Genomic DNA, 26,924 nt, shown 5'->3' with positions numbered 1-26,924 from the left:
TCTGCTCTGATCTTTATGATTGCTCTTCCCCTGCTGGGCTTAGGGTTTCTTTCTTGTTCTTTCTCCAGCTCCTTTAGGTGTAGGGTTAGGTTGTGTACCTGAGACCTTTCTTGTTTCTTGAGAAAGGCTTGTACTGCTATATATTTTCCTCTCAGGACTGCCTTTGTTGTGTCCCACAGATTTTGAGCCATTGTATTTTCATTATCATTTGTTTCCATGATTTTTTTCAATTCTTCTTTAATTTCCTGGTTGACCCATTCATTCTTTAGAAGGATGCTGTTTAGTCTCCATGTATTTGGGTTCTTTCCAAACTTCCTCTTGTGGTTGAGTTCTAGCTTCAGAGCATTGTGGTCAGAAAATATGCAGGGGATGATCCCAATCTATTGATACCAGTTGAGTCCTGATTTAGGACTGAGGATGTGATCTATTCTGGAGAATGTTCCATGTGCACTAGAGAAGAATGTGTATTCTGTTGCTTTGGGATTAAATGTTCTGAATATATCTTTGATGTCCATCGGGTCCAGTGTGTCGTTTAAGGCCTTTATTTCATTTTGATCTTTTGCTTGGATGATCTGTCCATTTCAGTGAGGGGAGTGTTAAAGTCCCCTACTATTATTGTATTATTGTTGATGTGTTTCTTTGATTTTGTTATTAATTGGTTTATATAGTTGGCTGCTCCCACATTGGGGGCATAGATATTTAAAATTGTTAGATCTTCTTGTTGGACCGACCATTTGAGTATGATATAGTGTCCTTCCTCATCTCTTATTATAGTCTTTGGCTTAAAATCTAATTGATCTGATATAAGGATTGCCATTCCTGCTTTCTTTTGATTTCCATTAGCATGGTAAATTCTTTTGCACCCCCTCACTTTAAATCTGAAGGTGTCTTTGGCCTTAAAATGAGTTTCTTGGAAGCAACATATAGATGGGTTTTTTTTTTTTTTTATCCATTCTGATACCCTATGTCTTTTGATTGGGGCATTTAGCCCATTAACATTCAGGGTAACTATTGAGAGATATGAATTTATTGCCATTGTATTGCCTGTAAGGTGACTGTTACTATATATTGTCTCTGTTTCTTTCTGATCTACTACTTTTAGGCTCTCTCTTTGCTTAGAGGATCCCTTTCAATATTTCCTATAGAGCTGGTTTGGTGTTTGCAAATTCTTTCAGTATTTGTTTGTCCTGGAAGCTCTTAATCTCTCCTATTTTCTTTTTTTTTTTTCTTTTTAAGATTTTATTTATTTATTTGTCATAGAGAGAGAAGCGAGAGAAAGCACAGGCAGACAGAGTGGCAGGCAGAGGCAGAGGGAGAAGCAGGCTCCCCACCAAGCAAGGAGCCTGATGTGGGACTCGATCCCAGGACGCTGGGATCATGACCTGAGCCGAAGGCAGCCGCCTAACCAACTGAGCCACCCAGGCGTCCCTCTCCTATTTTCAATGGTAGTCTAGCTGGATATAGTATTCTTGGCTACATGTTTTTTCTCGTTTACTGCTCTGAATATATCATGCCAGTTCTTTCTGGCCTGCCAGATCTCTGTGGATAAGTCAGCTGTCAATCTAATATTTTTACCATTATATGTTACAGACTTCTTTTCCTGGGCTGCTTTCAGGATTTTCTCTTTGTCACTAAGACTTGTAAATTTTACTATTAGGTGACGGGGTGTGGACCTATTCTTATTGATTTTGAGGGGGGTTCTCTGCACCTCCTAGATTTTGATGCTTGTTCTCTTGGCCATATTGGGGAAATTCACCCCAATAATTTTCTCCAATATACCTTCTGCTCCCCTCTTTCTTCTTCTTCTGGAAGAAGAAACATTCTAATGTTGTTCCATCTTATGGTGTTGTTTATCTCTCGAATTCTCCCCTCGTGGTCCAGTAGCTGTTTGTCCCTCTTTTGCTCAACTTCTTTATTCTCTGTCATTTGGTCTCCTATATCACTAATTCTTTCTTCTGCCTCATTTATCCTAGCAATCAGAGCCTCTATTTTTTATTCCACCTCATTAATAGCTTTTTTTAAATTTCAACTTGGTTAGAAATTAGTTCTTTTATTTCTCCAGAAAGGGCTTTTATATCTCCCGAGTGGGTTTCTCTAATATCTTCCATGCCTTTTTCGAGCCCAGCTAGAACCTTGGAAATTGTCATTCTGAACTCTAGATCTGACATATTACCAATGTCTGTATTGATTAGGTCCCTAGCCTTCGGTATTGCCTCTTGTTCTTTTTTTTGTGGTGAATTTTTCCGTCTTGTCATTTTGTCCAGATAAGAGTATCTGAAGGAGCATGTAAAATACTAAAATGGTGGCAAAGATCCCAGGAAAATATGCTTTAACCAAATCAGAGGAGATCCCAAATCGTGAGCGGGAAGAAAGGGGATAAAAAGAGGTTCAGAAAGAAAAAAAGAAAAAGAAAAAGGAAAGAAAAGAAAAAAGAAACAATTAAAAAAAGTAAATGAATAAAGAAATCTATCTATCTATCTATCTATCTATCTATTAGATAAAATAGTTAAAAAAAACTCTAACAAAAAGGAAAAGGGTAAAAGTTAATAAAAATTTAGCAGAAGAAGAGAGAAAAAAATTGAAAAAGAAAAAAACTATTAAATTAACTGCAAGACTGAAGAATCATGGGGAGAAAGCCATGAGTTCCATGCTTTGCTTTCTCCTCCTCTGGAATTCCGCTGCTGTCCTTGTTATTGAAATTACACTCCTTGGTAGGTGAACTTGGTCCTGGCTGGATTTCTTGTTGATCTTCTGGGGGAGGGGCCTGTTGTAGTGATTTGCAAGTGTCTTTGCTGGAGGCGGAATTGCATCGCCCTTACCACGGGCCGGTCAGAGTAATCCACTCGTGTTTTCTTTCGGGAGCTCTTGTTTTCTGAGCGCTTTCCTTAGAGTTCCAGAGGACAGGAATGAAAATGGCGGCCTCTCGGTTTCCAGCCCAGAGGAACCGACAGCTTGGGGCCCCACCCCTCAGTGAGCCCTCAAAGAATAGCACCCATTTACCCCTGTCTCCCTGGCCTCTGGCCGCACTTCCGAGCCTGTGACAGGTTCAAGGTAACCCTGAGCTATGAACTCACTCCTTGGCTCTGTCTCTGCAGCTGGCTTCCCTGTTCTAATACCTGCAAGCTCTGTGACATTCAGACACCCCCGATCCTTCTATGACCCTGCAGGTCCTGAAGCCATGCTGACTCCACTTGAGCTTCACCCTGGTTTAGTCTCTGGAGTGATGTCCCTCAGGGGAACACACTTTTAAAAGTCCTGATTTGTGCTCCATTGCTCCGTCGCTTGCTGGGAGGCAGTCCCTCCTCCACAGTCTATCTTCCCAGCGCTTTGGATTCACTTCTCTGCCAGTCCTACCTTTCAGAAAGTGGTTGATTTTCTGTTTCTAGAATTGTTCTTCTTCTTCTCTTTGATCTGCCATTGGATTTGTAGGTGCTCGCAATCTTTAGATAAGCTATCTAGCTGATCTCCTGCTACCTGAAGTAGTCTCAGCCTGCTACTTCTCTGCCACCTAGACTCCTCCTCCCTATAACAGTCTCTTTTAATTTGATAGTCATTTTGAACCCATCCAAAGTTTTATATTTTTGCCCCCCATTTTATATTTTTGATGACATGTGTTGCATCTTTTTATTTTACATATCTCTTAACTAGTTACTGTGTTTTTGAAAGGTTTGATTTATTTATCTGAGAAAGTGAGAGAGAGTATGAATGGGCTGGAAGGACAGGTAAAGGGAGAGCTAGAAGCAGACTCCTGGCTAAACAGGGAACCCAACTCAGGGCTCAATCTCAGAACTTTGAGATCATGACCTGAGCAGAGGGAGACTCTTAATTGACTGAGGAGCCCAGGCACTTCTCCCTTAACTAATTATTGAATTTTTAATTAATTTTAGAAATTTTGTCTTTTAGTCTTTATACTTGTTCTATAAAGGATTGATTTACTGCCTTTATTACTTATTTAACTTTTCTGATGAGTTTTTTGACTTTCATATGTTTTCTTAATTAACTAGTGCTTTTTCTTCTTAGCTTGGAGAGGTCCTTTTAATATTTTTTGTAAAGCTAGTTTAGTAGTGGTGAACTCCTTTAGATTTTGTTTATCTAGAAAATTCTTAATCTCTCCTTCAATTCTGAATGATAACCTTTCTGGGTAGAGACTTTTCAGTGGCTTTTGTTTTCTTTTTTCCATTTCAGGTTTTGGAATACACCATGCCACTCATTTTTGGTTTACAATATTCTTGCTCAGAAATCTGCTGGTAGCCATATGGGGTTTTCTTTATACATAATATATAACTTTTCTCTTACTTCTTTTAAAATTTTTTAAATTATTCTTGAATTTTTCCATGTAAATATAATGTCTCTTGATTTATTTCTTTTTGTTTTCATTTTATTTAGAACTCTTTTGTCTTCCTGGACCTGGTAATTTCCTTCCCTAATAAGAGGTGTTTTCAGCCATTACTTCTTCAAAAATTTTTTCTGACTTTTTCTTTTTCATCTGGGACCTATAGTGTAAATGTTACTCTGTCTGATGTCCCAGGGGTCCCTAAAGATTTCTTCATTTCTTTCTTTTTTTTAATGATTTTATATATTTGACAGAGAGAGAGAGAGAGAGAGTGAGAGAGGGAAGGCAAGAAGGGGTAGTGGGAGAAAGAGAAGCTGGCTCTCCATTGAGCAGGGGACCTGATGCAGTGCTCAATACCAGAACACCGGGATCATGATCTCAGCCAAAGTCAGATGCTTAAGGACTGAGCCATCCAGGTGCCCCTCCTCATTTCTTTTAATTCTTTTTTTTTTTTTAATTTTGCTGCTCTGTCTGGGTATTTTCCATTGCTCTATCTTACTGCTTACTGATACAGTAAGCTTCTATTTCATTCATTCTATTGTTGAACTACTCTAATGCATTTTTCAATTCAGTCATAATTTTTTTGGTACTTCTTAATATTTTCTTTCTCTATTTTGAAGTATTCTCTGTGTTCTTTCATTTTTTCTCCTGATATGAAAATTACTTTGGAATCTTTATCAGTGAGGGTGGGACTCAGGGGGCTTGCCTCACCCATTTAGGTCTCAGCTGCTGAGAAAAGAAGGCAGGGCTCAATCATCCTGGTTGTGTCTCAGTCTCTGGGCGGGTTGAGCAGTAGTCAGGTACACATCCAGCTCTGTTATGGTTTACATGCAGCACAGGATGGGTGTGAAATGGGATGGATAGTGCATACCTTCCATATAGTAGCAGACTAGAGGGAGGTCACCAAAAATGATGCTTGTGACTCCAAACACTAGCCAGTTAGAATGAGATTGCAAAAGTGGTGTCTACCAATGCTTCCATCCCTAGAAAAGTTTCCTGCCTTTCCAGAAACTACCATAAAGTTAGTAAGTTGGTCCCTTTTCTTACAGCCTACGCACTTGTCAATCTGTTTCTCTTGTGCTGGCCTCAGGGTTTGTAGATTTGCATATAAACCCTTGAAGAGTGGAATCTTTATCTGCTATAGTTCTATGATTCTCCTGGTCTTCATCTCTGTTGATGTTGAAAACCTCAGAGGTTTTTGGGGTTTGCCTTTCTGGCACTGTCCCTCAGGATCAGGGTGCCCAATGTGGGTCATAATGTCTTTACTTCTCAAGGAAGGGGTCCATATTTTTTTTGGATCCCTTTTGATTGTGGGGTCACCTCATTTGCGATGGTGTCCTGGAAGAAGCTATTTCTTTGCTTCTCCTACCCTTCTTGATTTGTCTCTTTTTTCTTTCATTGTGAAGGTGCTGTTAATCTAGTTCTCAGGCTGTTTTCAGAGGAAAATTACCCCATATGTAAAAGCATGATTTTTGTGTCAGTGGAAGGTGAGTTTAGGGTCTTCCTAGGCTGCCATCTTGAACCCTTCCTTCTGTCTTATGAAGCTTCCTTTAATGCATTCAGTTTTTGTTTTTTTTTGAGATTTTATTTATTTATTTGACAGAGAGAGATTGCAAGTAGGCAGAGAGGCAGGCAGAGAGAGAGAGAGAGAGGGAAGCAGGCTCTCTGCTGAACAGAAAGCCCGATGTGGGACTCAATCCCAGGACCCTGAGATCATGATCTGAGCTGAAGGCAGTGACTTAACCCACTGAGACACCCAGGCACCCTAATGCATTCAATTTTAATGCATTTCAGTTTTTGTAAATGTCACAAATGTGGTTTAAAATGATGATATTTTTCTTTATTGAGTATAAGCTTTTTATATAATTGCTCAAGCCAATTCTCCATAGAACTCTTTATACAGATTATTCTTTTTTCTTCACTTGAATTTTCTGTTTCTGGGAGGTTGTTAAAAAATGCAACATAACTTGGTCTATTCGTTTGTGTGTGTGTGTCTGCATGTGTATAATAATTTTATATAATTAATTTATATATTAATTTAGTGTTGAGTCTGTTATTAGATGAAAATATATTGATGATAGTTATATCTTCTCATTTTATAGTTCCTATTAAGACTAGATTTTTTCCCCTAAATCTTTTACCATATTTGTCATATTTTTTATCTGCATTTCATCTCAGATTTTAGTATGAGATATTGCATAAAATACCTTCTGTTTCTTACTTATATATGGGTATACTTATATACAAATATGTACATTTGGGATTAACTTGTATATAAATATATTTATACATATATACTTTTGTCCTTTTAAGTACTTCTTGAAGATGACATATTGCTAGACCTTGTTTTTGACCCTTTGGAGTTTTATTTATGTATTATTATTAACATATAATATGTTACTTGTTTCAGGGTACAGGTCTGTAAGACTCATCAGAGTTTTAAAAAGTGAATTTAGACCACTTAGTACAATTACATTTGCTTTTGAAAAGGGAATTTATAGTTATTTGGGGTTGGATAGATATAGAAGTGAAAGCAGATATCCAAAAGTTTCTATTAATTTGATATCCAGCCACTTTTCATAAGTCTTCTACACTAATGATGACAATCTTTGATATTCCCAATACATTTTACTTTTTTTGGACCCTGTAACTCAGAGGTTGGCTTTTTCAGAACATTTAGTTTATATTAGCATAGCTCAATAGCCCCAATACTTTTGTGTTACTCATTATTATTGTTTTGTTATTTATAATTTTCTTGGTGACCTAAATGTTTTGGTGACTTGAAATCCATAAAAGCTGTGGGAAGAGTATTATATATTTATAAATTCAAAGTATTTTAATTGTCAGATTGGAATATATGTGTGTGCGGATGTGTTTATATGTGTGTGTAATACAAAATGTACTTATGAAGTATGCATTTTCCTAAAAGAGGAGAAAATAATGCTGACAGCAGTGAAGGAATTAGATGAATTATGCACCACCCAAAATGTTTCTTTGTCTACAACATGTTATGGAATATCACCCATATAAACTGTTCTGAGATTTAATTTTTTCTGTACATATGTTTTAGTCCTTAGAGTAGATTGTAAGTTTTTTGAGGGAAGAGGTTTTGACATCAACAACTGTAAATAGAAGGTGATGTCAGCAACATGGAGGGCAAGGAGGGCCCAATGCAATAAAAATAGTAAATAAACAACCACAAACTGATGAAAAATAGCTCTAGGAAAGCTCTGGGCTGTAATGAAGAAATAGCAGAAATCTTGTGGAGCTCATAAACTGAGAGTGGCCACAAAGAAAATTATAGTAAGCATTTTACTTCCATCACTATGTTCTCAAGTCCAGAGCAGCTCACCATTAAGAGAGATCCCTTGGAAAGATTTTACACCATGTGGAAAAGCAGTGTGTTTGTCAACTATTCTTCAATAAAATTGAAAAAAAAAGTAAACATTGTAAACATAATGCCCTTGGCCTCACTCACCTTTCAGTAAAAATTAGTTTGATATTATAATAGCTGCTACCACCCACCTACCCAAGAAGGACTGAAAATCCTATGAAATATTCTTTTACTTATTTTAGGGATATCTCACTTGGGGAATTCATCTTTTTAAAATGGCAGTTTAACCCATGGTTTTGGTTCTGCTCTCATGTTAATCACATTTGCTTGAAAATGTTGCTGTATATACTAGAATCCTCCATGAAACTATAAGTTAAGGATATAAGTAGGTGAAGCTAGAGCAGGACTTTTGGTCACCTCAGTGAGATAATATATGCTAAGAACTTAAACATTTCTTGCCATGTAGTAAGACTAATATGTGTCTTAATCTTTCTCTCATTTTCCTTCCCCTCAGTCTCCACTCTCCCTTCTAGGGTCCTCTCCCTCCTTTCTCTATTTTTATGCCCAAGCCTTAATCTTTTCATAAACACTTGCAACCAATTTATCCATCCATTGGATAAGCAATGATTGCATTTATGCTTAGAGACCATCTATTGACCTCTGTTGTGCTTATCTTCCCTAGGAAGTTCCTTCTTTGCCTGTGCCCAGAGTAGCCTATTCTTTGGGATACTTGGCTGTAAGTTTTTATACTTTCTACATTGCAAGATGTAAATATTTATGCACAAAGTGTATTTTCAATATACTTTGTTATATTTCAATAAACTTTGTTAGTTATTGGTAGTCTCAGTAAAGTTTTATTACTAGAAAAAATATACTATGCTCCATTGGAAATTTAAAAATCAAATCATTAGATTTTTTTAAATGATTTTATTTATTTATTTGACAGACAGAGATCACAAATAGGCAGAGAGGCAGGTAGAGAGAGGGGGATAGAAGGCTCCTTGCTGAGCAGAGAGCCCAATGTAGGGCTCGATCCCAGGACCCTGGGATCTGAAGGCAGAGGCTTTAACTCAGTGAGCCACCCAGGTGCCCCAAATCATTAGATTATTATAACAAAAATAACTTACGATCCATTTAGAGACTTGGTAAGTTATAAATTGAAATCTATTGAGGGATAAACATAGATGATTGTAATGGAAATGTGTGCATTTTAAATATACAAGTTCACTAATTTCCATGTCAAAATCATTATTAATTAGTGATTTATATTTCTATTTATTCCAAATCCTTTAATTAGTGATTCATTTTAGGAAAATCATCATTATTTTTCACACTCCAAAAACACACTGTGAAAACTGTTATAATAATTGGCATGTTTATTTAATTTATATGGCTCTTTACCAAATAGCTTTAGCTATAACACTTAAATGGGTATAAATTTTCTTCTGGAAATAGGAGAGAAGTTTCTTGAATATATTTTTATATAATCTTTATGTTTAAAGAAGTATGTAGTTCAGCTATGCTTACCTATTCACTATTTCTCCCAAAGGACTAAATATTTTATAATTCTGTGCTTTTGCACAGCTTAATACTCTTTTCCACAGAAAATTAGTTATACTTTTTCTTTGCTGAAGCAACAATTTTCATGGTGAATTCTCCCTTTGCCCCATACTCAGCATAGACAATTGCTCCTCCTATTCTTGTTTCCAGATCATCCTATAAATTTTTTATCGGTGTGTTATAATTAATAACTATCAGTCTCTCCAGATAGAATCTGAGATAAAAAAATTACATTACCTATCCTTCATTCCTATCTTATAATGTAATTCTGGCCATGTATATTCCAAACAGACCTGTATTCAAGGAGTGAGTTAATAGGTTAACACCTTATTAAAGTAGTAAAATGATCATAAGATTAATATGCTCTAATTATAATTTAAATTTCTTCACATATTAATGAGATAAATGGATAAAGCCAGTTATAATGTATATTATCAATTTAAAAAACATTAACTCAGTATTTTAGAAAAAATAATCAATATTTCAAAAATTAAATTAGATGTTCCCATATTTATGCTTAATATCCTTCACAGTGAAATATTATCTATAATACAGAACTAAAATTATCAAAAACTATTTATTTTTTATTTGTTTTTTTTCATTTCAAAATTATAGCCACAGAAAAAAGTAGCCCATCACCATATATTAATTTTAGATTTTCCCATATTTCCACTCAAAGTCTAATAATGAAACAATGATGCTGCAAGAAGGGACTACAGAATTATCACTTTTATTTTAAGATTGTAGTGTAAGTCAAAGAACATTTTTTTCCTTGTGATTTTTAAATCCTCAAATCTTATCCATTGTAAAATAAATAAGTAATTTTATATTTTATATGGAGAGGAGTACTCATATATATGTGCATTAAGTATGGAGTATTTACTGGGTACTTTCTCCTTTGACTATTTTAATTATCTTGCGTATTTGCATTATATTCTATCTAACATGTTTCATTACCTAATTCCTCAATGTGTGCAGGCTGGTGGTTTTTTTTTTTTTTTTTTTTTCCCTAAATGCCCATAATTCTTTCACCTACTTATATCCTGCTCATCTTTTAAGATCCAGTTTGTTTATATTTTTCATGAGTTTATGAACCAAAGATGTCTTTTGTGATGCATTTGAAAATTCTTATTGATTGTATTTGATTCTGGTGATAGTTTATGCATACACCTTACCCACTTAACAAATACACATTTAAAAAATCAGACAAAAGTATTTCTGGTGTTTACATTAGATTTAAACCATGAATGTAATTATATATTTCCATAATAATAATAGATTTTATTTTAAATGTAAATACATATAAATTTCCATCATAAAACTTCTAAATGTAAGATTTAAATTAGAATATATGTAACAAAAGCATAATACAAATATTATTAAATATGGATTTAATTTATAAGTAAATTCAGTTTGTTTGATTTTTTTTTTTTCACTTCCAGTGCCTATCTCTTGTTACCTTGCTTAAGGACTTCAGAATTTGAAGTAATACTGAAGATGTCCATCAATCCAATAACAAGTTCTTGTCATTTTTTTTTAATCACATAAACATATCAAATATAATATGAATCTATAATAAGAAGAAACTATGATTTTGACATTGGAATTAATGACCTCACATCAACATATTAAGCCAAATAAGAAGTAGCTCTAGATTGACAATCTATAGCTTTTACAGGTCATGTTTTGAATATCTATATATCTATATCTATATCTATCCATATTAATCTGAATAATATATAATATAACTTATAGCATACATTTCTAATCAAATTATGCATATGTTAAGTATTACTAATATATGTAATATTTCTTTAAAATTCAGAAAATTATATATTTCTTCATGGAAAGGTAAAATCTATTTGTTGGCCTATTGGAATAATTTTATCATCCCATTGTGCACTTAGCACACTACACTATTTCCTGTCTTCCACACACTGTCATAAATGCCTAACTTTGTTCAAGTTATGTCTTCTGATATAATCCTCTCCTTTCTTTTGCTGTAGAGATCAACTTCTTATTCTTACTATCTCATCTGCTCTCTCATATATTTCCCAGTTCTCTACATTCTCAAAGCTTCTTTTTGCTTACGAAAGAATGCATTGTTCCTTTAAGTACTCTCTAGATTTTATGCATAATTCCATATGCATTCCAGTAAAGGGAACATAAATTGGGCAAATAGGTACATATTATTCCAGGAAGTAGCAACTTCTGTGCAAAATGAATAAAAAGTTAAGAAAAACAATTAGTGATGATGAACATTTTTTCATGTGTCTGATACCATTTGTATGTCTTCATTGGAGAAGTATCTGTCCATATCTTCTGCCCATTTTTTGATATGATTGTCTGTTTTGTGTGTGTTGAGTTTGAGGAGTTCATTATAGATCCTGGATATCAACCTTTTGTCTGTACTGTCATTTGCAAATATCTTCTCCCATTCCGTGGGTTGCCTCTTTGTTTTCTTGACTGTTTCCGTTGCTGTGCAGAAGCTTTTGATTTTGATGAAGTCCCAAAAGTTCATTTTTGCTTTTGTTTCCTTTGCCTTTGGAGACAGATCTTGAAAGAAGTTGCTGTGGCTGATATCGAAGAGATTACTCCCTATGTTCTCCTCTAGGATTCTGATGGATTCCTGTCTCACACTGAGGTCTTATATCCATTTTGAGTTTATCTTTGTGTACGGTGTAAGAGAATGGTCGAGTTTCATTCTTCTACATATAGCTGCCCAGTTTTCCCAGCACCATTTATTGAAGAGACTGTCTTTTTTCCACTATATATTTTTTCCTGTTTTGTCGAAGATTATTTGACCATAGAGTTGAGGGTCCATATCTGGGCTCTCTACTCTGTTTCACTGGTCTATGTGTCAGTTTTTATGACAGTACCATGCTGTCTTGGTGATCACAGCTTTGTAGTAAAGCTTGAAATCAGGTAACGTGATGCCCCCAGTTTTATTTTTGTTTTTCAACATTTCCTTAGCGATTCAGGGTCTCTTCTGATTCCATACAAATTTTTGGATTATTTGCTCCAGCTCTTTGAAAAATACCAGTGGAATTTTGATCAGAATGGCATTAAAAGTATAGATTGCTCTAGGCAGTATAGACATTTTAACAATGTTTATTCTTCCAATCCAAGACATGGAATGGTCTTCCATCTTTTTGTGTCTTCTTTAATTTCTTTCATGAATGTTCTGTAGTTCCTCAAGTACAGATCCTTTACCTCTTTGGTTAGGTTTATTCCCAGGTATCTTATGGTTCTTGGTGCTGTAGTAAATGGAATCGATTCTCTAATTTCCCTTTCTGTATTTTCATTGTTAGGGTGTAAGAAAGCCACTGATTTCTGTACATTGACTTTGTATCCTGCCACATTGCTGAATTGTATGAGTTCTAGAAGGGGGTGGAGTCTTTTGGGTTTTCCATATAAAGAATCATGTCATCTGCAAAGAGAGAGAGTTTGACTTCTTCATTACCAATTTGGATACCTTTTATTTCTCTTTGCTGTCTGATTGCTGTTGCTAGGACTTCTAATAGTATGTTGAACAAGAGTGGTGAGAGTGGGCATCCTTGTCGTGTTCCTGATCTCAGTGGGAAGGATGCAAGCTTTTTCCCATTGAGGATGATATTTGCTGTGGGTCTTTCATAGATAGTTTTGATGAAGTTCAGGAATGTTCCCTCTATCCCTATATTTTGAAGCATTTTAATCAGGAACGGATGCTGGATTTTATCAATTGCTTTTTCTGCATCAATTGAGAGGACCATGTCATCACTAGCTATCAGGGATATTCAAATTAAAACCACATTGAGATATCACCTTACACCAGTTCGAATGGCCAAAATTAACAATACAGGAAACAACATGTGTTGGAGAGGATGTGGAAAAAGGGGAACCCTCTTACACTGTTGGTGGGAATGCAAGTTGGTGCAGCCTCTTTGGAGAACAGTGTGGAGATTCCTCAAGAAATTAAAAATAGAACTTCCCTATGACCCTGCCATTGCACTACTGGGTATTTACCCCAAAGATACAGATGTAGTGAAAAGAAGGGCCATCTATACCTCAATGTTTATAGCAGCAATGGCCACGGTCGCCAAACTGTGGAAAGAACCAAGATGCCCTTCAACGGACGAATGGATAAGGAAGATGTGGTCCATATACACTATGGAGAATTATGCCTCCATCAGAAAGGATGAATACCCAACTTTTGTAGCAACATGGATTGGACTGGAAGAGATTATGCTGAGTGAAATAAGTCAAGCAGAGAGAGTCAATTATCATATGGTTTCACTTATTTGTCGAGCATAACAAATAGCATGGAGGACATGGGGAGTTAGAGAGGAGAAGGGAGTTGGGGTAAATTGAAAGGGAAGGTGAACCATGAGAGACTATGGACTCTGAAAAACAATCTGAGGGTTTTGAAGGTGCAGGAGGTGGGAGGTCGGGGTACCAGGTGGTGGGTATTATAGAGGGTATGGATTGCATGGAGCACTGGGTGTGGTGCAAAAATAATGAATACTGTTATGCTGAAAATAAAAAATAAATAAAATAAAAGCAACTAGTAATGGGTGTGCTGTTTTATAAGGGGAAAGATTATTGGGTGTTATATGCAATTGATAAATTATTGAGCACTACATCTGAGACTAAAAAGATACTGTAAGTTGGCTAACTGAATTTAAATTAAAAAAACAATGATGAGGGTCACCTGGGTGGCTCAGTGGGTTAAAGCCTCTGCCTTCAGCCCAGGCCATGATCCCAGGGTCCTGGGATCGAGCCCCACATCTGGCTCTCTGATCAGGGAGTCTGCTTCCATTCCTCTCTCTCTGCCTGCCTCTCTGCCTACTTGTGACCTCTGTCTGTCAAATAAATAAAGAAAATCTTAAAAAAAAAAAAAACAATGATGAGGGTTGAGGTTTGTTGAGAAGGTGATATTGGATCAAGAACATAATTCAGATTCTAAGGGAAGTATTTTAAATAAAAGATGAGAGGATTGATTAAATTAAGTAAGATTGAAAATTCACCATTAGAGTTTACTGAAAACATGCCTGTATCTCCAAGATTTAGGAAGCTTGATATACTGCATTTCAATTGCAACTATTTCTTATTTTCTAGGCATTTTATAATTAAATTGCCACAAGCAAAATATGTTTTTGAGAAAGTGTGTGCATATGTGTGTATATGTGGGTGTGCACACACACTTGTGCATTGAGGGCCACAGGGAGGAAACTCAATGTTCATGTGTATGCATGCTTCAGAATAGAAGAGATTGACTACAAGATAGTGGTGCAGTGGCTCTGCTGCAAGTCTTCTATTCTCAGCTTCCATGAGTTTAATATTATTTAATATTAAGCATAAATATTACTTAATCGCTCTAATGTTAAAATTAATATTTTATGTTTTAATCACCAGCACATGGAAATAAATAAATATATAATCATATAATTTTATATATATATATATATATATATATATATATATATATATGAGAAACATAAGTATTCCACTGCAAATCAATATTTCACAACTTTTTTTTTTGGTGGTATTTGTCTGATAAACAATGACTGCATCAAAGAGAAAGGAAGAATCCTGAGAAGCAATTTAAAATAGAAAACTTTCTAAAATTAAAAACCTTTACCTTTATATTTGTTTGTCACCAAATTTATATTTGAATATCCTTTCTTTCCATCCATTGACTGTTTTCACTGTTAGAATCTCTTGGTCTTTATTCTTGACTTTAAAACTATATACATTTAAAATTATATAAAATTATGTACATCATACACATATATAGACATACATTATATACATATACACAAATTATATATATGCAATTATATGCATTAGCTTTTATCGCATTACTGTATATAAATACATTATATGAAATATATATTTAAATACAATGCAAATAAATACAAATACAACAGAACTTGCAGCAAATATTTCTAATCAAATTTTATGTGTGCTGAATGTTAGACTACTAATAAATAATGATTCAGCTTTGGCGAATGATGACATCTATTTACTTCAATAACGAGTGTGGATCATATGGATTGTGAGCAAGTTTACTTTAGTCAAGGACATATCATTTTTGGATACGAATGACTTATTTTTCTTTTTTGTTAATCTTTAAATTTTAAGATTCATTATGGACTTGAGTAAAATTATTCTGCATATTTGATTTGAATTTTCTTAAATCCTGTGACTGAAGGTTTATTTTGTTTGTTTTCTCGATACATGATCAACCTAGATACAGTCTGAGTGTACTTTATTGTATAATTTGGGCAATGAGAAACAAATTAAAAATATCTGCCCCCAGTGACTTTAAAGAAGGTCTATAGTCTCTCAGAATGTGTCACCATTCAACCAAAGGCACTGATTTGTTTAAGGGTGAGTCCTTAAGTAAAAAAATGAGTTTTTAATACTATCTTTGTTATCTAGGTAGCATAGCATTACCATATGGCTTTTTATTAATGCCCAAAGGCAAACGAGGTCACAGAGACAAAACAGTAACCAAGAATCTTTTCTTAACACTCCTGTATTGGAGGGGGAAAGATGCTGCATTTTATAGATGTTCCCTAAGTCCTCCCTGTAGAATAGATGTTATTTTTATGTACATTCAAAAGAAAGTCTAAGTACATTCTCCCAAAGTAGAGGGAAAATTGTTTTAGCTCTAAGGGACTTGAACAGGCTTCATTCTTATATCCTTCCATGTGAAGGGAAGCATATGGGATGACCAAAAGGCACATAAGTAGCTTCATTAATCTAGACTTATGCATATGCAAATTTAAAATAAAAGAATATCCATGGATATTACTTGTGTGAGGTTTATGTCTTTTTTTTTTAAGTAATTTAAGTTTTATAGTATGGAATGAGAGGACAATTCACTCTCTAACATTTGTAACTCAATGCTGTTATGATGGAAATGGCTCACTTAGTATTTAGATGGTTTCTTCTCTTTCTATAGACCTTGTACTTCTTAGTAAGAAGGAAGTAACCAAGTAAACTATGTTTGAAGATATGGTGACCAGACATTTAGTTTTAATGCTGATGAAGAGAGATCAATTGTTATATTAGAAGCATCATGAGATATTAGTATATGCCATGCTAAAATGAAAATACTAGATAAGCAACATTCTTAAAAATATCTTCTAGAGTGATAGCATTCTGCCCTTAAGTGGTACTAGCAACCTATGCATTAGTGTTATTTGTTATAGTCTTGTTTGCCTAGATGCTTTAGGACCATTGCGTCTTATTTTAGAATTACTGTGTACCTCCAACGTGACTTAATTTTACACTAGCTTAATTAAGTTACATTTATCATCTTGTATTTTTTTAATATTTGAGACATTCTGTTATACAATCATGTGTTCTTTCTGAATCCACACTACTGCCCAGACTGCCTTTGCCAATCTTTATCATATGGTCTGCCAATCTTTATCATATGGATCTATTTACTCATTTCTACCATTGAGCTGGATTTCATAGAGTCTATTTATGTAATTAACATAGCACTTTGGGATTCTTCCAAGAAATGGTGTAGTACAAAGTAAAACACAAATGGTTTGCTATTATTTAATTTTGATATGTAGCCAAAATATATTTCTTAAGACAGGATCAATTTATCAGAAAATCTTTTGAAAGAATATTAAAATTGAGTTATACCAAGGTATTGGAATTCTACCATTGCAGACAAGATCGAAGTTTTCTTAATGTAGGAATGTTCTTCAAATGTATCATGAGGACAGGATAACAAATCTTTCTGACCTCATAGGAGATTTCACATAATTAAATAATCACAATTTTCTCCTTAACATTTCCCTATTTAAAAAATTAACATTTAAAACATGAAGTAATAGTTTATAAAATAAAATTGAAAAAATATATTGCCAGGTGAATAATGCAACATTTAGTCATAGAAGCAAGTTGGAATAGTTATTACTTTGAAAATCCTAAATAATATTTATTAAATACCTACTGTCATGGTTCTATTTTTAAATATTTTATTTGTTTATTATTTTTAAATATTTAATTAATTTATTTATTTGACACAGAGAGAGAGACTGAGAGAGAGAGATCATGAGCAGGGGCAAGGGGTAGAGGGAGAAGCAAACTCCCAGCTGAGCAGGGAGCCCAATATGGGACTCGATCCCAGGACCCTGGGATCATGACCTGAACTGAAGGCAGACTCTCAACTGACTGAGCAACCCAGGCACCCTGCTGACATGGTTCTAATACAAGTTTTGCAGTGAATGAAGTAATTTATGCTTATTTTCTTTTTACTTTGCAGCTGTTATTCTCAGTCTATTAAATTAATTTCTATTTTTTCTTTGAATACATGCTTCTTGAACATTTCCTGTTTGTAGAATATTTAAGAATATTTTCTTTGGTAATTTATGACTCTATACAATTATATAAATAGAGAATTAGGTTTTAAGAAAAAATAAAATATATCAGTGAGTATTAAACTTATTTGCCTATAATTAAAATTAAACAAATTAAATTAAGGCTAATATCAATATCATACAAACTTAGATGGCAAATCCGAATTAAGATTTTGACAATACTAAGCTGTCCTACTCATCTACTCTCACAAAAAGCAATGTGTTTATAATCTTCTCTATCTCTTTAAATATCTGAGAAATCATCCTACTTCAGCACTCATCTGACTTTCTTTCTAATAGATAAAGATAATAATCCTCACAGACTAAATTTTTAAAATTAATCATATCAAACTTAAAATCGTTTGCATCTATGATCCCACTTTTCTGTGTCCACATGTTATATAGCAGGAACTGGTTTTTCTCCTATCTAAATGTTTCCACTTGTGTTCTGTGTCACATTCAATAACCTTATGAAATCCATCATATCATCTCTCCCTTTTATCATGATCCTCTCCATTTCTATTATGTATCTCCCATCATTTATACATTCTCAAATCTCATTGATTTAAGTAATATAAAACTAAAGATGAAATACAGAGATGAACAAAAAACAAACATGACACTTGGGTGGATTTCATTTAATCTCCAGACACACACCACACCAGGCCTTTCTTTGCTATTTATTTTTCTCCCATTACATTTTTATTAGGTCATACATTTCTCAATTTCCCTCTTTTTCCTTGAGTAACTTCAGTTTTACTTCCAAACATATAACACCACAAATATGCTTTTTCTTTGAAGTCAATGATTCCATCTGTGCCTTTTCTTTTCTTTTTTTTTTTTTTTTAGAGAGGAAGAGGAGAGAGCAAGAGAGAAAGAGCTAGTGGGGGTAGGGAAGGAGGTTCAGAGGGAGAGGGAGAAAAAGAATCTTAAGCAGGCTCCACACACAGGGCAGAGCCCAAGGCGGGACTGTAGCTCAGGACCCTGAGATCATGACCTGAATTGGAATCAAGAGTCAAACACTTAACTGACTGATCACCCAGGCACCCCATACCACTTTTTCTAATGGACATGGCCTTGGATATAATCATCTTTGATCTGTCAGAAGAATTCTGTGCTATTGAAAACCTCCCCCTACATGATATATTTCCCGAGTTTTTATGATTCTATGCTATTTTTTTAATTTTTTTCCCCAGTAGTCTATCTTTCTATTCTCTTCTGTTGGCTAATTCACTTAATATTTTTCTTATATTGTTTCCAATACTTAGTTCTAGATCATTCAACTCTACTATGTGTTCTCCAGATGCAATACTGATGATTTATACACATGGTGGTGATTTCTAAATTTATATGTCTTGCTGAAATAGCTCTCTTGAGTTCCAGACATTTTAACCATCTGCCTACTTTGCATCCTCAGAGTGATATTTAAAGTAAAATCAAAGTCAGCATGTTCAAACATCAAACCCATGAAAAATTCAGACTTTTTACTCTTAAAAGAGGGGGTAGACAAGGATTACTTTAAGTGTCTGAGCAACTTGGAGGAGGAAGAGATGAGGAAGATGAAGAAGATGAGAAAGATGGCCAAAGAAATAAGGGAAGATCAGAAGTTCAGTTTTAGATGTGATAAGTAAGCTGTTATTAGATATCCAAGTAGAAATGTCAAAAAATATCAAGTACATGAGGCTAAAGTTCAATGGTGAAAATTGGCTAGAGATATAAATTTGAGAGTACTTAGGAAAAGGATGGTATTTAAGGCCAGAAGACTAGATAAGATCACCAAAGCAATGAAGTATATATGGAAGAAAGGTAAGGGCTCAATGTCTAGGAAACCAGGCTTTAGACGTTCAGGGGAGGAGGCATCAGTAAAGCAGATAGGAAAGGGGTGGACAGACAAAAAAGAGAAAAATTCAGTGTGAGGCAGTATTAAAAATCAAGTAATGAAGTATAAAGGTGTTTTTTTCTTTTTTGCGTATCTTTCTCATCTTTTTTTTTTTTTTTTTTAATTTTTTTATTTTTTATAAACATATATTTTTATCCCCAGGGGTACAGGTCTGTGAATCACCAGGTTTACACACTTCACAGCACTCACCAAATCACATGCCCTCCCCAATGTCCATAATCCCAACCCCTTCTCCCAAACCCCCTCCCCCCGGCAACCCTCAGTTTGTTTTGTGAGATTAAGAGTCACTTATGGTTTGTCTCCCTCCCAATCCCATCTTGTTTCATTTATTCTTCTTCTACCCACTTAAGCCGTATCTTTCTCATCTTACAGACAACTTCATTCTTATAGTGACTCAGATCACTTCATTCTTATAGTGACTTGAAATCACCCTCATCTATCCTGCATCTCATATCCCAAATTTATTCTATTGACAGTTCTGATATTCCAACTGAACTGCTACCACACTGTTCTTTGCCATTCTTGCTTCCCACCTGGATTAATACAATGCCCTTTCCACTGGTCCCTCTAATTTTGTCCTTGCCCTGTTAAACCCTTTTTTAATACCCAGAATGCAGTTCAGATAATGTTATTCCTCTGAGAAGAAATTTTCAATGTTTTCTCGGCTGTCTCAGTGTAAGAACCAAAGATCTAACAAATGCCCCAGGTGCTAATCTATCTGACCCTTATTGGCTCCCTCATTGCATTTCCTATTAAACTCCCCTTACTCAGTCTAGTCTAATCACACTGGTCTCCTTGGTAGTTTTGACAATGCCAAGAAGTTCTGTACCTCAGGAAGTGTGCCATCTTTTTTATCTCCTAGCATATATTTTCCCCAGACAAATCCTCAGAATATCTTCTCATCTCATTCAAAATTCTATTCAAAAGTCAGTTTTATCAGTAGATTACATTTGGGCACTTTCCATAATTTGACTATTCTTGATAATTCTGCCATAAGAAGTAGGGTGCAGGTACCCCTTTGAATTTGTATTTTTGTACACTTTGGGCAAATACCAAGTAGTGCAATGCTGGGTCATAGGGTAGTTCTATTTTTAACTTTTGAGGAACCTCCATAATGTTTTCCAGAGTCGCTCTTGCCATTTGCAATGACATGGCTGGAGCTAGAGTGTATTGTGCTCAATGAAATAAGTCAATCAGAGAAAGACAGATATCGCATGATTTCACTCGTGTAGGAATTTAAGAAATAGAAATAATAGATGAAATAGGGGAAAGAAAAAAAGATAGGGAGGCAATCCATAAAAGACTATCATCTACAGAGAACAAACTGAAGATTGCTGGAGGGGAGGTGGGCAGGGGAATAAGCTAAATGGGTGAAGGATATTAAGGAAGGCACTTGTGATGAGCACTGGGTGTTATATGTAAGTGATGAACCACTCAATTCAACTCCTGAACCTAATTAATACAGTATATATTAACTAACTAAAATTTGAATAAAAACTTGAAACATAAAAAAGTCATTTTGTCATGTAGAACCATGTAAAATTGCAATCACTTACTCTAAAACTACCTTCTATGTTAGATCTTTTTCCTAAATAGAATTTTTGAACATTTATGCAGTATGCTACTTTAAGGACACTTTTTTGGATTTGTTTTGTTTTATTTATTTATTTTTTGGTTTTATTTCATTTCATTTTTGTGTTGTTCATCCTTTGTAGCCTGATCACCTGGAGAAGTTTCTGGCACATAAGAGCAATCTATACATATTTACTCAAAGGATAAATGACTAAATGAGTGAATGAATGAATGATGAAAGAAAAGGAGAGAGGACAGAGAGAAGGATTTTTTTTTTTGTTTTTATTAGTAAATATCTCTTTGGAAAGCTTAAGTTTTCTTATTATATATCATGAATGGATAATTTATTTTTAAATCAAGTAATTTATATTTAAATTTTAGTTTTAATGAACAACAGTTACTCTAAATTAAAAATAAATCAGGACTGGAAAAATAAATTAATTAACAAAGGACAGTACAGGAGCCAAAACAAAAGCTAGGTAAATTAGCACAAGTGAAGTAGCACACAAAGTATTAGAGTTTAATAGAATCATACATTGGATACGTGTGTTCCATAAATATACATTTGTCAATATGCATTTTTGTTCTCAAGTCTGACTCTGAGATTAATGCTTGCAGCAAAATAAATTCTTTGTATTTTTCACTATTTTCATAAATTGTATCAATATTTATTGGCATTTATACAATTCTGAAGTTCTATTTATATATATCTGTCATATTTTATTAGAAATACGTTTCATAATTATTTTTAGTGTGAGGCCCTGAAACATACACAGAGCAAACTGTGCTTGAATATTAATTGAGAAGGTATAGAGAGCACAATTTCTACTTAAAAACTTGAAAGCAAGCTAATTCTTTTGGGGTTGCCTGGTAACTAATAAGGAGTATGTCAAATTGAAAGACAGGTCTGACTGAAGCAGTCTTTGAATAAATAATAGAATTGTTGTCAACTTTAGCCTTCAAGTAGTGAGGAGGGACCAATTCTTAAAGTGAAGGAAGGCAGTTGAAATGTCTTTTGTGGTCTTTTAGTGAGTCGTCCACTGTTTGCCCTTAAACCTTTTTCCTCACCAACAATTTCAATGCAGAGATGTTGAAAGTAAATTCTGAAGACATCACTCAATATCTGTTGAAATTAAATGAAATGGATTAAGGCATTTGAGAGGCATGATTATTTAATATTCATTACCGTTTATTTTGAATCCATATTAATATAATGTATTTGTTTCTTAAGAAGTATGTGTACAATAAGAATGATTTCTACTCTGATAAAAGATTGGACATAAGTGTTTTTTTAAGTTGAGATTTGTGTTAGAGTGACTCCAGGGTATATGTAGAACAAAATATCTTGACAAGTCTTTAGTTACCATGATCTGTTGTATCATGCTGTTGATCACATACTCAGAGATTTTGACCTATTTCTTTTTAATTCCAGCAGGAAAAGAGTCAAGACAGTTCAAGAATCAAAGGTAAGCAATGATTGTTTTAAGATCATAGTTTCATAAATTCATATAAGGATAAAAGAAGAAAAAAATTTATTTAGCTTTGAAAATATAGCTAAAAATGAGAAAATATTAAGAAATCAAAATCTTCAATGTGGTTTTAAAGCCATTGTGAGCCTTTTGGGAATCCTTCAAGGTCACTGAGCATCCTCCACTGAGATTTCCTTTCTTCATATAGTGCTATTGGAAATTTCAACATAATTTTTTCTTAACTCTGAGTTTTTCTCGTGGAATTCCTCGATAGGTATTGTCCATAAGAATTAGTATTCTGTTTTATCTAGGATTTAGAAGATAAACTTTAAAAAAGATGTCTCATGGAAAACCAAGTATTTAGTCACTGCTATCTCATTTTATTTTCTATGAAAAAGAAAGACAATAAATGTTAAAATTTGATGGTAGCTAAATGGCATAGTCAAGTCTAGTCAGACATAGGGAAACAGTTTTCCCCACAATGACATTATTATGTTTTGATGTTTATTGTTGAGATAATAAATTGCTCTAGATAGATTATATCATATAGCAAAATACTTCATTAATTTGTGTGCCTGCTGATTATATAGTGAAATTTAACAATTTTTTCCTTGGTTAATCCTTCTGGGCTCTCCCTTCATGTCCTGGCCCTTCTTATTGTACTAGTTGGATATCCTCACCCATCTATCCCTTTCTGGTAGTATTTAGTAACAGGCCTGACTATGGAATGAAGGATGATTTCCCTATTTCATTGCATCCTGTTTTTCATAGAAAGTTAGGTTTATTTTTACTTTTTACTATTTTTTTTTTTAGAGTTCTACAAAACTAAAACCAAAATAATAAAAAAAGTTACCAAATTTACACATACTTCTGAAAAGATGAAAGGCAGTTATTTTTTTGTGGGTCTCTAAATTGACAATATCAGTCTTGCTTATTAATAACAAATCTGAACATAATCTCTGCACATTTCTCTGCAACCAACTGAATTACACAATTTGTTCTCCATGTTCGATCATCTGTGTGTGCCTATATCACTGAAAAATGTAAAAAGACATACATTTTTATTTTGCTAGGTATATTTTATTCAAATGAATTATGTAACACTGCCCTTCCAGGAATTCCCAAACTGTGTGTGTTCTTTTTCAGTGAACTGAAGTATTTCTTGTTATTTTATATGTGAAATTATTGCACTTATTTATCCTCAAAGCACTCATATTAACTCAAAGATTCATACCTTTGTCTTGCAAAAGGGAATTTTATTCCAAGATGGGCTGTATGGTGTGCATTTAAATGATATATACATTTTAAGCATACTGAGTACACATCTTCCTTCTCAAGAAGGGTCCCAGTATTTCAGGTTAATCTTAAATCATATTTATAATTCTGTTATAGTTGAAATAAGTTTAGTATAGCTTTCTTCTTGATGCTATATTGTCTTGAGACATATAAATCCTATCATCTGAAGTAGTAGAAATTATATTTTTTCAACTACTGCTTAGGAGCATGTTTTCTTTTATAATGTAATAAAATTTCAAGATGATGCTTGCCACTTCTTTTAAGTGGCTGACACATGTTTCAGAACTCTCATATTATGGCTTCTAGGCTACTGAGTTCTAAGTAAATCAGAGACATACCGTTTTGTCAGGACCTGTTCCCTAACTCTACTTAAACTCAGTATTTTTCTTAACTTCTTATAAAAATCATCTTGAAATGTTGTTTTACTAAAAGCTATTAATGATCACTAAAAATGTCTTTAGGGGCACCTGGGTGGTCCAATCGGTTAAGTGTCTGCCTTCAGCTCAGGTCATGATCTCGGGTCCTGGGATAGAGCACCATATCAGGCTCCCTGTTCAGTGGGGAGTGTGCTTCTCTCTCTCCTTTACCTCCTGCTTATGCTCTTGTTCTCACCCACATAAATCATTAAATAAAATCTTTTAGAAAGTCTTTAAATGTCAATATTTTTTAAAAAAAGAATAAAAGCAAGAGCTTATCCATTCATAGATGAGAAAAATTCTGAAAATGAAGTATTGTACATATTTTGGTAACTAATGATTGAAACGTGAGTTATGTTTTCACTTGACATTAATAATGAATTCTCAAGTAATAATTCCCTAGACTTCCTGATCAGAACACGTTTATTACATAGTTAGCAAGGTATGCAAAGGAAGTCTTTAACCATCTAATTTTCTGCATTCTGTACCTATTCCTGCTTATGACAGGAATCCCAACTTCATTGTACCAGTGACCTGAAATCACATTAATGCACAAAGAAGTCCAATGAAAATTGACCAGTCTTTCCTCTGTGTACATGGAAATATACATTGAAATGTTTGGAATTATATATATATGGAATTCAACTAACAAAATAAATTTTGGTTCAATAGTTAGTAAACCATCGAATTCTCAATTGATTTTCATGTTGTTAAATGAGTTAGAGCCCAACCTGTAATTAGCACATAGTTTTGAAGTTTATGGTTGTTAGGATGTCCATTATTAAGTTTACATTGACAATTATAGCAGGAAAATAAAGATAGTCCTAACAAGTTTAGAAGAATGACCAACTATTCAGAAAGCTATCTATTTCACATTGCTTTTCAGTGATATTACAAATATGTTTTAAAATCCATTAAGAATTTGAAAGATACTGGGGTGCCTGGGTGGCTCAGTGGGTTAATCCGCTGCCTTCAGCTCAGGTCATGATCTCAGGGTCCTGTGATCGAGTCCCGTATCGGGCTCTCTGCTCAGCAGGGAGCCTGCTTCCCTCTCTCTCTCTCTGTCTCTCTCTGCCTGCCTCTCTGTCTACTTGTAATCTCTCTCTGTCAAATAAATAAATAAAATCTAAAAAAAAAAAAATTAAAAAAAAAGAATTTGAAAGATACTATTAGGAAATAATTTCCTTTGAAGAATAGTTCTAATATAAGGAGCACAAGTCAGTTATTTCTACAAATATTTCTCAGGGGAGTATTTTAATTTGTGATTTGTTTATTCATTTATATTTAAGATCATTTCAGTGATCATCATTATATTTGAGATCATCTCAGTGATAAAACAGTAACAGTTCTTGACAAAAATTGAAATGATTCTTATTTTACAAAAAGCTTAAAAATTCTGTCAGCTTAATCAAGTTTTTAATTTTCCAAAAAATAATTCAAAATACTATAGTCAGAAGGATAATATCACTATGGAAAGTCTGCATATGATTATGCTGTAGTGTGCTCCTGAGTATCTACTTACCTCTCGCTCTGTCATTAAGAGAATGTTTGTTCCTTCACCAAAAAGATTCAGTTCTTTTATAATGACAATTTCCCTTCCTCTCTTTTCAAGGGAGACTCTCCGCTCTTCTCATTCAGAAGTGATAATAAAATATATTCCTCTTACGTTGCTAGTCACATCTTAGGAGACAAAAGTTGGTCACTTATATGGTATATTATTGGTCACTTATATGGTATATTATTGACATTTTTTTTTTTTTTTTTTACCATAGCACATGCTATTGACATCTATTTTTTGTTAAGTATCTACTAGATATCAGATGTCGCTCTCTCCCTGCCCACAGATGACGCAACCACATACACAGGTCCATGTGCAAGCTCTCGTTTATTCCCTGGTCGATCTTTCTCCCTCTCTTTCTCCTTCCCGTGCGGGGGAAGTTCCCTTGCCTTATATAGGGCATAACAGCCAATCACAGAGGTGTTCACGTGAACAGGAGGTATACAGCCAATCACAGAGGTGTTCACGTGAACAGGAGGTATACAGCCAATCACAGAGGTGTTTACGTGAACAGGAGGTATCTGGGGCTCATAGGCAGTGGTGGCATGCGGTGTTCATGTGACGAGCCCGAGGTCGTGTGGCCAGGGCTGATGTTTTTTAGGCTGTCCGTGCTGCTCTGGCTATGTAGCTGGCGCCATCTTAGGGGTGCGACCCCGACAGTCAGACACTGGACTGAGCTTTTTACATATATTACCTCATTGTAATCCTCAAACACATATTATAAGGTAAGATTTAGCATTCAAACATGCCAGCACATTGAGACATAACATCCAAAGTAAATAATTCAGACCAATATTATCATTTTGTCCTATTTTTAAATGGGTCATGTTTTATTTAACCATTTTACCAAATATAGCAATGTTTTTGACATTTTCATGGATTTGATATATATGAATTTTATTATTTATACACTATTTTTCTTTGATCGTATGGTGTTACAAATATTTCCCCTACTGCCATTTTGTATAAATACTTTTCGGGGCTTTGTAACATTAAGAAGATTTTGATAATAATAAATGTGGTATAGTAATGTTCTAGGGGATGAGAATTGTGCCAGCTTGTGCAATAAATGCTTGTGATCTTTGACAAATGACTTAATCCTCCAGAAGTAATTTCTCTT

The 26,924-nt window shown here is 34.4% G+C and overlaps 1 protein-coding gene across 2 annotated transcripts in view; it reads left to right on the top strand.

The window, feature by feature from the left end:
* The window catches only part of FSTL5 (follistatin like 5), a 763,963-nt gene that overhangs the window by 105,665 nt on the left and 631,374 nt on the right, over nucleotides 1-26,924 (top strand). The window contains exon 3 of one of the 2 annotated variants that reach the window (XM_059174403.1): nucleotides 22,501-22,531. In XM_059174403.1, the coding sequence (XP_059030386.1) occupies nucleotides 22,501-22,531 (31 nt within the window). Of the gene's footprint in view, nucleotides 1-22,497; nucleotides 22,532-26,924 lie in introns of both variants that reach the window. The other variant, XM_059174392.1, reaches the window with a different exon arrangement.

This window comes from Mustela lutreola, chromosome 1 (genome assembly GCF_030435805.1).
Source record: "Mustela lutreola isolate mMusLut2 chromosome 1, mMusLut2.pri, whole genome shotgun sequence".
Classification (NCBI taxonomy): domain Eukaryota; kingdom Metazoa; phylum Chordata; class Mammalia; order Carnivora; family Mustelidae; genus Mustela; species Mustela lutreola.
The sequence above is the reverse complement of the archived record's forward strand: the minus strand, read 5'-3'. Positions and strand labels throughout refer to the sequence as shown.